At 38.8% G+C, this 16,019-nt stretch overlaps 1 protein-coding gene across 1 annotated transcript in view; it reads left to right on the top strand.

Annotated features, from left to right (window-relative positions):
• The window catches only part of nedd4a (NEDD4 E3 ubiquitin protein ligase a), a 30,519-nt gene extending 16,289 nt beyond the window's left edge, over window positions 1-14,230 (top strand). The window contains exons 6-29 of the mRNA XM_040125202.1: window positions 3,679-3,729; window positions 4,159-4,220; window positions 4,396-4,498; window positions 6,000-6,163; window positions 6,345-6,462; window positions 6,632-6,796; window positions 6,976-7,059; window positions 7,319-7,438; window positions 7,653-7,871; window positions 8,122-8,199; window positions 8,375-8,429; window positions 8,523-8,581; window positions 8,707-8,772; window positions 8,970-9,199; window positions 9,925-10,046; window positions 10,140-10,210; window positions 10,599-10,694; window positions 10,793-10,866; window positions 10,968-11,028; window positions 11,140-11,199; window positions 11,295-11,402; window positions 11,521-11,617; window positions 11,926-11,998; window positions 12,741-14,230. Coding sequence (XP_039981136.1) covers window positions 3,679-3,729; window positions 4,159-4,220; window positions 4,396-4,498; window positions 6,000-6,163; window positions 6,345-6,462; window positions 6,632-6,796; window positions 6,976-7,059; window positions 7,319-7,438; window positions 7,653-7,871; window positions 8,122-8,199; window positions 8,375-8,429; window positions 8,523-8,581; window positions 8,707-8,772; window positions 8,970-9,199; window positions 9,925-10,046; window positions 10,140-10,210; window positions 10,599-10,694; window positions 10,793-10,866; window positions 10,968-11,028; window positions 11,140-11,199; window positions 11,295-11,402; window positions 11,521-11,617; window positions 11,926-11,998; window positions 12,741-12,843 — 2,439 coding nt within the window. The 3' untranslated portion in view covers window positions 12,844-14,230. The remainder of the gene's footprint in view (window positions 1-3,678; window positions 3,730-4,158; window positions 4,221-4,395; window positions 4,499-5,999; window positions 6,164-6,344; window positions 6,463-6,631; window positions 6,797-6,975; window positions 7,060-7,318; window positions 7,439-7,652; window positions 7,872-8,121; window positions 8,200-8,374; window positions 8,430-8,522; window positions 8,582-8,706; window positions 8,773-8,969; window positions 9,200-9,924; window positions 10,047-10,139; window positions 10,211-10,598; window positions 10,695-10,792; window positions 10,867-10,967; window positions 11,029-11,139; window positions 11,200-11,294; window positions 11,403-11,520; window positions 11,618-11,925; window positions 11,999-12,740) is intronic.
• The last annotated feature ends 1,789 nt before the right edge of the window (window positions 14,231-16,019 follow it).

Raw genomic sequence — 16,019 nt, 5'->3', positions numbered from 1 at the left:
GTGGTTAAATTAGCCACATACTCACAAATTACTTTCCTTCTACAGCAGCAGTAAAATGGATCACCTCATGCGTACAAACAATCCAACCACAATGATTAATCTATCTACTTGAAAAAATGAACAGTATAATGAATGAAAGATAATAATTTTGTGAGATGAAAATTTAAAAAACAAAACAAATTCTACCTATCCCTAGACCTATATAGGCTAAAGGTGACATCATTTGTTGATATCAGCAGGAGTAATGTGGTTTTTCGCTGGTCTATTTAGATTTTTTTTCAAATACTACTTCAGAAACAATGAAAAGGCTTTCAAACTATTTAGCCGGATGTGTCAGTTGTGATGCAGCTGGCTGTGGTGTGTAAAAAAAAAAAAAAAAAAAATCCCACAAAGGAAATTTTTATGAAAAATTTCAGGTCTGCCGTTCTTATCTGCAGTGCCCTCATAACCCCATTTACCGTGTCATGAGTTAATAAACAACCAGGTATGACCACGTTACACAAGTAAGTTGAAAATGTTAAAGAAATCTCTCTGTTGTGTTTTGAACTACCCAAAGTCATAAGTGAATGAAGGCATAATTTGGTTCTTTATCCAGTCAAGCAGATATTCATTTGATAGTTTAGTTTTATTTAACTGCTGCAGTGTTTGTGGTGGGAGTGAATGGCTGCACTTCCTTGTTAATGTTGGAACTGAAATTTCTTCAAAAGTAAAAACTTGGTTTAGAGGGATCACTCGCCCATTATCAAAAGACCACAACCAAAATGTTCCTTTTCCCCCCACATGCTCAACACCAAGCTTAACTTTTAGGCTTTAAACGGTTTAAGCGCGGGAATACAGCCAGCAGTCAGGAAAAACATGACCTTGCTCTCTTCCTTTTGGAGTTAAAATAAATATGCTTTGTTTATACATTCTCCCTCAGCAAAACAAATCCATAGTGCAGGCCATCAGACATAGAGTGGCTGTCTCTTACAGTGGCAGCAACCCATTTTTACGGAAATCAGCACAGTCCTTACAACTCCGGCGGTCTCATGAGTCAGCTCTCAATTGCCTCTCAGTTGTCTTTACCAAAATATAACTTGCTTTCACTTGTTTTACGGATCACCATACACTTTGTTTGCCTGCTCCAATAACATTAGCTGTGTAGCTCTTCAGAAGTTTAGGTTTCACAAGCTGCTGTCCACCTGTCAGAAGTAGTTTGTCGTTGCCAAGCTAAGATGGATATCACTGAGCTTTCTCCACAGATACCAAAACGTGTGTCTGTAGCTGTTTGCCACAGCCTCACACAGTATGTGGTCAGCACTGTTTAATGCCACATGCTAAACTGAGTCGCATTTAGTGTCACATGAACCTTCAGGATTGCTCTGAATGAACTTTTATCTGTTTATCTTGGGCAGTCTTTTCATGAGTCCAAAGCATACACTTGCTCTTTGTTAAGCTTGGCCTCACATCGCCCTACGATCCAGGAAGTTTTGAAGGAAAGACACAGTTTCACTCAAGAGTAAATCCTGTTTGTTACAGTTATATGTATGACCTTGTCACCTTTTGAAATCAGCAGGGACAGCCATCAGCGTTAGCCTGTAACTGCTTATCCATTTCTGTTTATGAAACACTGAGTTGAGTTTTTATTTAACGGTGGGATCAGTTGTCCAATTAGTCTGTGACTGCACGGTGCGGCCTCTGAACATTTGAGTCTTAAATATTATGAAGGGCTACGGATATTGATTAATATTGTCGCAAGCTACAGGATTAGTGGGTGACATGTCCAGGGTTAAGTGTAAGATCAAATATACTGTGGTCTTAGATTAAGGTAGATCTGATGAATGTGACACCTGATGTAAATGTGACACTAAAATGATAATGTTACCTTCCTTGATACTATGTGCGCATACATAGTAATTTATCATTGACCAAAGGCACATTATTTCTTAACACTGGTGAGTGAAGCTTGGGCTCCAAGATATGTACTTGATTTATTGAGTTAAAGAGACCTGAGAAACAATATCATACTATGAAGTTACTCCTGCAGACATATGTGGGGCAGGACACTGAAGTTCAAAAATGTCCTTCAACTTTGCATTAAGTCTAATGTGTCGGTCAGTTGACATGAGGCTTTTTAATTTCTTTAGATTTCTAGAAGCTCTTCATTTTCCTCGCTACTCGCATCACCTGTTGTCTTCATAAATACAACAGGGTGGGAAATAGTGCATGACAGTGATCGATATGAAACCACAACTACTGTGTATACTGTACACACTCATACATTCTAGTAAATCTCCATTACAGTGGCTGATGTAGGGGCCACATGTAAAGAATACCAGAAGATACACAAAGGTTGACTTTCTTAATATCTTGTGGACTGTGGTGTGTAAATAAATAAAACCAACATTAATGACACTGAGCACTGATCTCCTTAATCATCAATATTTTAGAAAACCTAACTGTCAAGGAAACAAAGAATCATAATAACAAATATGAAGGTAATTCTAAGAACTTTACATAATGCATTAAAAACATTTTAAAAAGAAAGAAAAAAGCATAAAAATAATTAAAATGCAAATTAAAAGAGAATATACGCATTTATAAAGGAAATTTAAAAAGTTATGAACCGAGTCATAAATACAAGATGGGACGGCAAGATGGTTCATGAATCATTTAGATTCAGTCAAAGGCAGTGCAATAGTCGATTACTATTTTGATAGTCGATTTAAGCGTTAAGTTAAAATACCAAAAAATCTCTAGTTCCAGTCTCTCCGTTTAGAGGATTTGCTGCCTTTCTTTGCTTTGACTTGATCGGAAACTGGATAATTTTAGGTTTTGGGCTGTTTTGGGACAAAATAAGAAATTTAATGGCATCATCTAGGGCTTTGGGAAACTGCATTTTGTCATTTTTGTTATTTTCTTACATTGTGTAGATCAAATTATTAATCGATTAATTGACAAGTAATGTGCACATAAGTCAATAATGGATCTAATTCCTAGATTAACATAATTGCAATCTGTCATATATATAAAAATAAAAAATCATTCCAAGACCCCCAGTGACGACTGTGCTAATCAAACCGCTTTTCTTGGTTGCACTCTTAGAAGCGCAAGGGCAGGACGAAGGAGGCCTCCGTCTATATTTGTTCACGTAAACACAGTCTGACCTGCCGGGGTGTTAATTTGGTCGCAAAGCTGGCTCCCAAAGTGCAGCGTGTTATCCTCCAGCTTTCTGCCTTCGAGGCTGCAATGGCTGCGATAAAGGCATGCAGTGAATGTGTAAAGTGTTCAAAGCAAAGACAATTTATCTGACAAGCGCTACATTATAATGGTCGCAGTATCTCTAGCAATAACACAGTGCGGACATTCATTGTGGGCTGATAAATACATTCCTATCAAGGCAACATACTAAATTTATATAGAAATATATCAAACCAAATGACTGTCACTCTTTCAAGTAGGAAAATGGTGCAGTTTTTTCAAATGTAATAATTAAAGGTAGTTTGCTACAGGAACTGTCATGTGACAAAAGAAGTGTGGCAGACAAATTTCACGAAATTTTCATGAAATCACTGTGAGAAACAAACACACTCTATGCTCCTATGTGGATATCGCAGTGGTTCTCCATACTTTAAAATCTCTCTCTCTCTCTCTCTCTCTCTCTCTCTCTCTCTCTCTCTCTCTCTCTCTCTCTATCAGACACGTGATGACTTTCTGGGACAGGTGGATGTCCCCTTAAATCAGATACCGGTGAGTCCTTGGTTGCAAGATATACTTGTTCTTTGCATATCGATGTCTTTGACTTGTTTGAACTCATGCAGGTTGAGCGTATTTTGTTTTTGCTGTAGCTTTTACTCTGCGAGCTCTTGACCTCGGTTTCACCCATGTCACCATGTAAATATTAACATGTGCACCCTTATTCTAGTGTCTGTTCCACATCATTGTCCATAGTTTTGGAAACACGCTCTGTCATGTTTATGTTATATCCCTGCTTTTGTTTTATTATAAATACAACATCCACAAATTAGACGTCATGGTACACTGTCATCATCGTTTCATGTAAAGGTATCTTTAAATATGCTTTGTTATGATACAGTGCCCAGCAGTAGATTTAGTTATGCAGCTCCAAATGTGTTGAAGCATTAAAGATTTCCTTTTATCATTTTGTTTCTTTCTCAGACAGAAAATCCTAATACAGAAAGGCCATACACATTCAAGGATTTTCTGCTTCACCCACGAAGGTTGGCATGATGTCATGGTTGATTAATCTGTTGTCCTTCCCTGTTTTGCATTCCATTTTTACATTTGTTTATTTGCAGGAGAAATGATAGGCCACAGTTCACATTTCTTTTTTAAATATTCCTGGCAGTATTTATTTCTTGCTTGTCCAAAAAAATTCTTCTGTTTGTCACACAGCCACAAGTCCAGAGTCAAAGGTCATCTACGTCTCAAAATGACCTACCTGCCAAAAACATCTGGTTCAGAGGAGGAAACGGCAGATCAGACTGAGGACATGGATGTAAGTTTCGCTAACTAGTGCAGTGCCCGTTCAAAACACACCCATTATCTCATTAATATTTAAATATTTTATTCATTCATCTAATTATCATCCTGTTTTATGATATTAATAATAATAAACGACCGCATATGTCAGATACCTGATCAGAAAATACTGGACCACAAATTCAAAAGGATTGCTGTGACACATTCACTCACTTGGCAATTTATCAGGTACACCTAGATAAAACTAATGAAATGTAATACAAAAGGCCAGCAATAAATCCTGCCTTCATGAGGGTTATAATGTTCAGTTTTTATTGATTCCTTTAAGAGGATGTCGATTTATTGTAATGGTCCTTTTGGAGGCAGTAATTTGTGGTATTGTTGAACTGCTTTACTGAGAGGTGTACCATTACACTCTACAGTTCAACAACACCACAAATTATAGACTCCAAATTGAGCATTACAATACATCAACATCCTCTTATTGAACAGATTCAATAAAAACTAAACATTATAACCTTCATGAAGGGAGGATTTATGGCAGGCAAACTGGAGGAACTGGAGAATGAGTATTTTTACTAAAGAACTTTAAATTGATTTATTTCATCACTGGATTAATATGCAGTATGAAAATCACTGGTAAATGTATTTTTGCATTAGAAAGGAAAAACATTGAAACAAATGACGTTAGTTTAAGCCATTGTCGCACTTATACATGGCTGTTAAAGGAAACAGAAAATATACAACGGCTGAATAACAGCGTAAGATGACGCATGGTGTAATGTTGCATTACCATATCAGCAGCGGTGCATAAATTACTTGTTCCGCCTGTAAATAATCCTAATATATCATGTTTGGGGGTGGGAGTGAATAAAACGGTCCTATCTCACTGTCACTGCATCTCAATCAAAGTATTCCGAGATGCTCTCGCTTCAAGTGACCGTGCGTAGCGATTGTACTGCTGTGATGAGCCACTTACAATTTGCGGAGCTCGGGTCTCTGTCTAAAATAGTCCCGCACTTTAGATGATCCAGTATGAGGTTTTGTAGCTACAGTGTTTTCCGGGAAATCCATGTTTTGACTGGGTACAGCCATTTTTGCGAAGCACAAAAATGCGACCTGGGGTTATTTAGATGACGAAATATCATAATAAAAAGCCACGTTGTCATATTTTTCACCATAGACAACATTTTAAACAATCGAAGCTCGTAGCAGTAATACGAGCTCTTTTAGAACATGGATTTTCTCTTTAGTCTTGGCTCAAACACAAAGTCCATGAGTCCAGCTCATATTTTACCTACTGTGTGTCACTGGCCTCTGCAAAATGTGCTGATGATTTCTTCAGAATGCGTTTCCGCCAACTCAGAGCTCAAGTCCTCATCCTAGCCAGTGAATTCCCTTATAGTCGCCAACTCTTCTTTGGTGTGTGCAATTAAACAGCTGGCATTAGGATATTGTCTCCGTCCGGCCTGTGTCCACTCTTTTGAATTTTTTTTTTTTTTTTTTATGTTGTGCAGCCTGGTTGGGAGCTTCTGGAGGCTCAAAACATGTCAGGTCCCAGACGAAGCCAGGTGCTGCCTCCTCTTCCCCCTGGCTGGGAGGAGCGGCAGGACAACCTAGGAAGAATCTACTTTGTCAATCATGAGAGCAGAACCACACAGTGGCAACGACCCACAGTGCAGTAAGACTTCTCCCATCTTCCCAGCAAAAGGTAAATCAAATTCTCTTTGTTAGGGCAGTAGTGATAGTGAGTGTGTGTGTGTGTGTGTGTGTGTGTGTGTGTGTGTGTGTGTGTGTGTGTGTGTGTGTGTGTGTGTGTGTGTGTGTGTGTGTGTGTGTGTTTGTGTGTCTCCCCTAAATAGGGACAGTGATTTGGAGATGCAAAGAAGACAGAACAATAATGTAGAGGTGGAGCATGCCTTCATTACACGCAGACAAATCTCAGACCACGATGAAAACACCACACGAGAGTCTCCCGAGGTAAGTTGAACTTTTTTTTGACAAATTTGCATTTGCATGCCTTTTTTTGTGTCCTGCTTGCCCAGTTGAGACCTGCCTGCATTTTTTACAATGTGTGTAGAAGAATAGATGTCGAGTATTATATGGTAATGGATTAGCATCCCAAGGTCTCTTCTCTCTCATATTCTAGAGCTGGGAGATCATTACAGAGGACGAGTCCACCTTGTACCACAGCAGTAACCAGCTCACATCACCTCCACCCCACACGCCTGCGGAGTTGTACGCGTTCTGCGGCGAGCTGAGAAGCATGCAAGTTTCAGGGGCCACAGCTGGCGAGCAGCGCACCTCCCAGACGGTGAGTCATGTTGTGTGCAGCATAAGGTTCTGGTTACCAAAAGTCCGAGGAGGAGAGAGCCATAATGAGATTAATATGAACCATGAGCTTTCATGGAGAGAGGGAGAGAGGTGGAAAGTATATACACATTAACGGCCAAGTGATGATTGTTGTCTTTGACATCTCTCCCTCTGCTTCAGGATCATGCTAGTAATTCAAGCCGTTCCAGTCTCAGAGGAAGCGCCCAAACTTCAGCTGGAGAGGAACATCCTGTCAATCCTGTGGTGAGTATTTCACTCTCTCTTAGAAATCACTTCTTCCTAAATTTACCAAAGCTGTCTTTCATCAGAATGCTGCTTTCTTAGTGTACAGACGTCAGTGTTCATGATTCAGAGGTATGTTCTATCTATCACCTCCTGTGGTGTGGAAATTAGATAATAGTTTTCGTGAGGTTCTATTTTTCTTTGTTGGATATTGTGGAACTTAATGAGCTTGAGGTTTTCAGTATCGATCACTGTATTCAATTTTTATGTCATTCAATAGCTGCTTCCAACCTCAGCTGGGCTGCCTCCAGGCTGGGAGGAGAAGCGGGACAGTAAAGGAAGACGCTACTATGTCAACCACAACATACGAGCCACAACATGGACGCGACCCCTCATTCAGGTACACAGTGGGCTTTCTGATTTATGCTGATGTATACTGACACTTTGCATGGCAATTATTATAACGTAATTCCTTCAGATTAAAACTGAATTCATAAAAAAACACTGTTTGCTATTTTGTTTGTCCCTTATAAATCTAAAACCTTGGTGTATTTGTGGTGTGTGTGTGTGTGTGTGTGTGTGTGTGTGTGTGTGTGTGTGTGTGTGTGTGACAGAAAACCTCAGAGGTAACAGCACCACAGGGTGGTGGTGCAGGTTCATCCCAAAGCCCAGCACCATCCCAACTGACTGTGTCCCCCGAGGTGTCTCCTGAGCACACCCCAAGCCCCGAGGCCACATATGAATCTGGCTTCTTGCCAGCTGGTTGGGAGGTTCGCAGCGCTCCCAGTGGAAGACCCTTTTTCATCGACCACAACACAAAGACGACTACATGGGTGAGAAAGCAGCAGACGAGAGGGGCTTCTAGTGTACCTTTAGTTCCAAGCGGTGGCAACCCTCTTAGGTGTAGAAATGCAAAGGCAATAGCTTATCTCCGCAATAAGAAAGGGTCTCAGTTAACTTAACTCAACTTGAAAAAGATGTGAAAACAGAGTCCCCATCAGTAAGTATCTCCACGACTATTTCTTAAGTGAGCTTTCCCTGTTTTCACTGAAGCAAACCCTGTCTTGTATTTCTTCTGTACAGGAAGATCCCAGGCTAAAGATTCCTGTGCACGTGAGGAGGAGAACCTCGCTTGACCCTGCTGATCTCGGCCCTCTACCGGTAAGTTCATCAGTTACAGAAAATCAGTAAGCAGTCAATTGAAAAGCATTTATCAACTTTAGGCTTTAGATCTCAGGCGAAAGTCTTAGTGCCTTAATGTGCTCTGTGTTAGTTCCTGAGAGTTCTGCCTGTTGTATTCAATAGTCTAAATCCACTTTATTTTCTTCATCCATAGCCTGGTTGGGAGGAGAGAGTCCACACTGACGGGAGGGTATTCTACATAGATCACAGTGTGTATGACCTACTAAAAAACACATCTTGGACTCACGTGATAATGAATGTGTCCCCTTAATAATGTCCCTCTGATGTATTTTATTGCATAGACACCAAGACCACACAATGGGATGATCCCAGATTACAGAACCCAGCTATAACTGGACCAGTGAGTATAGATTGTACTTGGCGGATACAGGTTTCCTGTAAATATTTATCATTGACCACAGTGTAGGTCACAAGGGTAAGATTGATTTTCTTGTCACTGAACATGTTTTGTTTTGTTTATTATAGGCTGTGCCTTATTCCAGAGATTATAAACAGAAGTATGACTACTTCCGGAAGAAGCTGAAGAAACCAGTGAGTGTCTTCAAAGGACTACTGCTGTTTACAAGATTGTTGACTTTGCAAATATTTGAATTTGTGGATTGCTCTTTTAAAAATTGGCATTGCTTTTACTTCTGATATTAGTTAAATAAACGCAATATGCTGTGTTTATTTAATTGGAGGGTGATTGTAAACTCTCTTCTTAATGACCTCAATGCATTTTAATGTAGGCTGATATCCCAAACCGCTTTGAGATGAAGCTGAGGCGAAACGCCGTGCTGGAGGACTCGTATCGACGCATCCTCTCAGTTAAGAGGGCAGACCTGCTGAAGGCACGACTGTGGTTGGAGTTTGAGGGTGAGAAAGGACTGGACTACGGCGGTGTGGCCAGGGAGTGGTTCTTCCTCATGTCCAAGGAGATGTTCAACCCATACTACGGACTGTTCGAGTATTCTGCCACGTGAGTCCAAACATTGTCTCTGTCTTAAATCTTCTCTAACAGTCTTATACATTTGATGACCAAGTTGTGCGTCATTGTATTTTGTTGCTGTTGTTGTTTTTGTTTTTCACTATTGTTTTAGCTGATATATGACTGATTGATGTCACCTAGCTGTAAAAATAAAGATTTAGGCAATGAGAGGTAGCGCAAGCATCCTCCTCCCTGACGGCCCACTCAAATGTAGAAGAAAATGTGCCGGTGCTCTTACTGATATTTAGGAACAGTCTATGAAAGACATTCAGGACAGACGTTCGGCATCCAGGGCCCCTGTACTGATCTGAAAGAAATATGCAAAATTACCAGCCGCAGATAGATATATTGTATACCTGCTCATTTTGTGCAGTCACAAACTCCATGTGATGTTTGTTGTTGGGAAGATTTAATTTTCATTTACACAGTGCAAGCCTCAAACACTGTCCCTTTCTCTCTTTCACTGTCAAAACCTACAAATGCAGTCTGGAAAACCGTATAACTGTGATATGGAAAATGAACAGGAATCAGCTTCTTCTTGGTTCAGTTAATGCTACTGGCGTCAATGAAAAGACAGACTTCAGGTCATGTCAGTAGCAATAGAAATTAAATAAAAGAGCTCTAATTATCTTAAGTCAGGGACTGGCACAGCTACTTAAAGAATATTTGCTCTTGGAAGTGCTGTCTTGTTATTTATGATGTGATTCTTCTTTCAGGGACAACTACACACTGCAGATCAACCCTAACTCAGGTTTATGTAACGAGGACCACCTGTCCTACTTCAAGTTCATCGGCCGCGTGGCAGGCATGGCTGTTTATCATGGAAAACTGCTCGATGGTGAGTGTTTATGAAAATTTCTTATTTTCTTATTTTATAGCAAAACGCAGATCCTTTTATAGATCCTGACGTCTTTGTTTATTGTCTTCAAAGCTTTCTTCATTCGGCCTTTCTACAAGATGATGCTGCAGAAGCCAATCACCCTCCAGGACATGGAGTCTGTTGTGAGTATCACTTTTTTCAACAGACTATAGATAAGGTGACACCTTGTATCAGGATCCTCAAATTACAGATGATCTGGATCATTTTCATTTTGATACAATTGCCAGTTTCAGTAACATCTTCTTAAAATCATTTCTTAAAACGCATCCTTTTAAAAAGCATTTTATTAGATTTTTTTACAAATAGTTTTAGTTATGGTTTTAATTCATTTTATCTTTATCTGGGGTATTTTCTCCATTTTTATTCAGTTTTTTAGTTTGATGGATCCTTTTAGTTTTTTTTTCCTTTTTATAAAAAAAATTTTGTAAAATTTTTTTGAAAGGAGCTATACAAATATTATTATTATTATTATTATTATTATTATTATTATTATTATTATTATATTTTCAGGACAGTGAATATTTCAACTCTTTGATGTGGATTTTGGAGAATGACCCAACAGACTTGGATTTGAGGTTCACCATTGACGAAGAGCTTTTTGGACAGGTTTTCTCAACAACTTGTCTTTGACTCAATATTTTTCACTTTGTGATAAGTGGTTTTCTGTGTTCATTGATATGACACGTCCGATTCCTCCTTTTCAGACTCACCAGCATGAACTGAAGCCGGGGGGCACTGACATTGTCGTCACTAATGAAAACAAGAAGGAATACATCCAGTACGCAACAGAGCTCCTCTGTTAAAGAAAAAAACACTTTCTTTCATCTTTGAACTGTTAAATTATGGTTTGATGCTAATCTACTGTTTTGTGTTTGATAGTCTGGTGATGCAGTGGAGGTTTGTGAACAGGATACAGAAGCAGATGACTGCTTTCAAGGAGGTAACAGTTTATTGGATACATTTTTTGCAACATAGTCAACATCTGCACAGCTGTCAAAGACTTTTTTTTACAAAAAAATGAATACAAACCCGGCGCATTTTTGTGTTTTAGGGATTCTTTGAGTTGATACCACAAGATGTGATCAAGATCTTTGATGAGAATGAGCTCGAGGTGAGTTTTCGGTTGATCTGATGTGCTGAAATGGATCACATTCATTCCAGAGAGATGAATAATGATTCGTCTACCTGCCCTCTTTCACTCCACAGCTGCTCATGTGTGGTCTTGGAGATGTGGATGTGAATGACTGGAGAGAGAACACCAAGTACAAGAACAGCTACTGCTCCAACCATGTGGTTATCCAGTGGTTTTGGAAAGTAAGACAACTTTCCGTGCCTGGAGCCAATAAGCTGGAGCTGGATGACATGGACCTGTCTGTGTTTTACCTCCTTTAAGAAGTTATTTATTTGTATGTTTTCTGTTGTGTCGTAATAGACAGTGCTGCTGATGGATGCGGAAAAGCGAATCCGGCTCTTACAGTTTGTGACAGGAACATCCAGAGTCCCAATGAATGGCTTTGCTGAACTCTATGGTGAGCTGATCCGTTGCGTTTTGTATTTCTACCGACTGCGTTATTTTTATTTCTGTGTTTTGCTCTAGATTGTCCACTCTTCTTTCCACTAATCCGCTGAGCACAAATAATTATTTTCATCTTTACTTTTGTGTTGAAATGAGTGACTATCTTTGCCTCATTGTCCACTGAGCATCACATGTTTTCTCTCTATACAAGTTTTTTTCAGTTTACAGGTGGCTTGAACTTTGTTTTGTTTCTGGTAAATGAATTCCAGTTGAAATTATGTTGCGTGCGTTTGTCTGATGTTTGATGGTTTTATTTGCCAGGGTCTAACGGACCACAGCTGTTCACCATTGAGCAGTGGGGAACACGTGATAAACTCCCCCGAGCCCACACATGGTGAGCACTTCACTGTGATTTTTTTTTTTCCCATAACATCTAACACAGTTAGGTTTAGTAATGTAATCTAGACCATTTTCAAATATATCGAAAGTGTGTGCGGACATTTAAAAAGGCTAAAGCAGATTGGTTCTGTTTAGCAGTAAGGTTTGTAGTGAGAGCTGAAACTTCAGTTCAGCTTTTATCACAACTCCAGGGAACACTCACAATTACTATCATGTTACTGTCATGTGGCTACAATGTACAGAGTTTCTAAAATGTATTTATTTTTTTTTATCTTGTGTGCACAAGTTCCATATCTTATTGATAATCTTTGCATATCAGAAAATATGTGTTTGGGGGCTTCAGGAGCTTTAGCAGGAGAAAGAATATGGCAACATTACTGTAGAGTTCTACATCAACCCTGATTGACACACGACATTGAACAAGAATGCCCTCTGCTTTCTTGACCTCAGCCCACACTGAAGTTTTGTGTGACTGTGATAAAGACTAACTGATAAAAAAGGACTAGTGAAAAATAATATTTAATTCAGCACAGTGAGTTGAAACCCCCTGGTGGCTCGATACAGTCATAGCTCTCACTCTGCCATTTGAGAACTGACTACAGTCATCACCCCATGACCCATCTCAGTATTTAAAAATTGCGAAGACCTGATTCCAACGAATGCATGATTCGATGATTCCTGCTTGTATGTGATTTTAACCTTGATTCACTCCTTGTCTTTACTTTTACTTCCTAAAGCTTCAACCGGCTGGACCTTCCTCCTTATGAGTCCTTTGAGGAACTGAGAGAGAAACTTCACATTGCTATTGAGAATGCACAAGGCTTCGACGGGGTGGATTAACCGAGTGCAGGAAATGAGCTGAACTGATATTTGCTGCCATCAGAATAAAGCGAAGCAGCATGCTCTGGTGACGTTGATAAGAGAAACAAGCTGTGTGTCAGACTCGGGTCTTAACTTTGCCAGCTGTGTGACAGATGAAGGACACTCACACAAACCTCCCTTTGGTCCTCTGTTGGCACGTGTGGAGAAAGGACTTTAAATCTAGACAGAAGGATGTATTTAATCACTCCACGTGTTGTAATGTTTACAAATCAGGTTTTCTTATCATTTGATTCTTTCTTGTGAGTCGCTCAAAAGTGTATTCACTTTTATTTGTTCTGCTAAAATGCTCAAATATTTAAAGAATATGATTCTGTGAAATGACCATATTGCAGAAATTAATGTGTATGTAAAGCTTAAAAACATCTGACTTTAAAAAAAACATTAGTTTCATTCGGGCTGAATTGCCTCAGAAACACATAATGCTCAGCTTCTCACATCAGGTACTTGTGAGACTTGATGTAGTTATGTTGCTTCTCTTGGAAAACCATTAACTAGTCCCTTTCGCTACATGACTACATGTTAGGGGTGTGAAGTTGGACCATGGGTTAGAATAGTCAAGCACACTGTGGTGAAGCCACCAAGTTCAGCTTGATATAAAGATAGTATTAGCACTCGACGCCTTAATAAGACTTACAGCCCAAGTCTCCTTTCCAGAACTACTCAACTCCATAATTAAACTGAAGTGAACAGTCCAAAATCCCTTTAAACACAACGTTGGCTCAGCTGTAAGAAAATGCCACCCGAGGTTTGAAATTAAAAGATGGAGGTCACAACAAGTTTATTCCAGATGTATATGATGTTTGAGACAACAAAGCATGAATATAAATTGGTAATTCAACCTAAATAAAACAGATGTGAAGATGTTTTTGCTCCCATTTTTCCTATCATTTAAATTCTTTACATGATTACACATTTTTTCATTCCAGTGTATTAGAAACATTGATGCAGGAAATCCAAAATACATGCACCTCAAAAGCATTTGTAGCAGAAAATGTGCAGGGTATATACACGTTTGAGCGACTACACTTAAACAAAGTGTATCAATTAAGCATTATAGTAGTGATGTACTAATACCAGGACCAGTAAAAGGCTGAACTAATTTTACTGTAGTTTGTATCTGTGTAGTCCACAGATTGAAAGAAGTGAAAGACTACGTGCAGTGTTAAATTGTACTGAAATACTATGCATAATTGTACATACTGATATAACATAACTGAATATCACTTGATTTTTGAGTTTCTCAGATATAACATAAATATAGTGTACATACAAATATAACTTTGCCTTCTACAAACTGATAAAGAAACTGTTGTTAAAACTGTTAAAGTAAAAAAAAAAAAAAAAAGGTTATTGGTGCGCCTCTACATTATGCATCCTTTTTTGTTTTTCATTTATGATCAGTCACTTCTCAGTCTCAAGTTCAACAATGACTGTTTATGTATCAGAAAAATAAATAAATGTACATATTCACGTTATATTCTCTGGGCAGTAGTTCACAGAAACCTTCTCAGACTGAAAGACCTTATACCCTATGTTAAACATGTCTTGTTGCCTTTTATCAATGAGTGATATCGTTTTGTTTTCTTCTACTCATCATGGGTGTCTAATTGCAGCTCAGTGCTCTATTTTTAAGAGTACAACGTTAAAATTTGTTTTGTCGGTTGTCAAAATGTGTACAGATCATTGTTTTCAAAATGGGTAATCACTTGTAATACCTTTCTAAGAAAGTAACTGTTCTTAAGCAGTAGTTTTGACATTTTCTGAATGGTAAAACGTGTGTTTACAGTGCCTGCCATGTTTACAGGTTGTTGATAAAGGAAGGTATCGTGGGCTGGTTCTTGTCTCTGACAACACTATTTTATACCTATGATTTTATAAAGTGAAGCACTTTGTTAATATCAATGAGTCTTACTTCTGAACTGTCTGAATCTTTGCCAATCTGTCACCTGCAGACTGCTTAAATCACTCTTCAAAAACATGATCCTATGCTTCAAGTGCACGTGTTAAAATGTTTACATGTGAACATTGCTGAAAATAAGCACATTCTCTTCTTTCACTGATATTTACAATTGAATACCGAGGCCTTCATTTGTACTATATTGTAGAATTTGATTGTGTTTATTGATGTTCTAATCTTTAAATGGAAGTACTGTTATATATGTATTGTTCTCTACTGAAGAATATTGAATAGATAAACACTTCATTTCTGATATCAAATTTTGTAATTATGGAATGTAATTATAACACCTATAAGTGCATTACAACAACATACGTGCAGCATATATACAACAGTTAAAATGGTGAAATGAACTGTAACTGTTAAATCCCAATTTGATGACCTATAGCACACCAAATAGAATATAAACTTATTTGAAGAATAAAAAAATTATAAAAACAATTACCCAGTGTTTTCCTGTCTAACTTTCCCACTTCTTCAGCTGCTGCAGTGTTCAGGTTTTTTCGCCAATGTGCATTTCCTTTTTCATTCTTACTGCAGTTTTTCTCCATTGATTTGATGCACTTCTGCCAACTGGGTACACATCTTAAAATGCATTCACTTAACTTTTAATGATTTTTTCGGTTCCTTTTACACAGTTCTCTGTCACACTTTATTTTAACTTCCCTATTTAGTAATTATAAGCAGTATATATAAACATTGAAAAAAAAAAAAAGACTTATCACGCATTAAAATGTAGTTCGTAAGCAATTATAACACGTCCTGTTGGCACCCATGAGTGGAAGCAGGTGTATAAACGGATAATGAAAGACAATATAGCCCATCAGCCCACTGACATGCGGCTGTCAGTGGAGGCCACCAGTTGGTGCCACTGAGCTCCAAACTCCTGGTGTGGCCTGGGGGCTCAGGTCCTGTCTGAGGCACTGTTCAGCCCTTGCAGGTCCTTGCGGTGACCTGGTGTTTCCAGCGTGCTGGTGCCGGGGTCCCCTGGCAGGAGGGGCTCAGGCATAATCTGGAACCAGAGTCCAGTTTCAAGAGTCCTCAGTGAGAGGTAGTCATCTTTTCTTTCTTTCTTGCTTTCTTTCCGATCAAATCAGCTATGAAACATTGTTAAATATTCATATGACAATGGATCCAAAGTCCATCCATACCTCAGTTCACTTAATTCATGATATTG

This window comes from Xiphias gladius, chromosome 1 (genome assembly GCF_016859285.1).
Source record: "Xiphias gladius isolate SHS-SW01 ecotype Sanya breed wild chromosome 1, ASM1685928v1, whole genome shotgun sequence".
Classification (NCBI taxonomy): Eukaryota; Metazoa; Chordata; class Actinopteri; order Istiophoriformes; family Xiphiidae; genus Xiphias; species Xiphias gladius.
The sequence above is the reverse complement of the archived record's forward strand: the minus strand, read 5'-3'. Positions and strand labels throughout refer to the sequence as shown.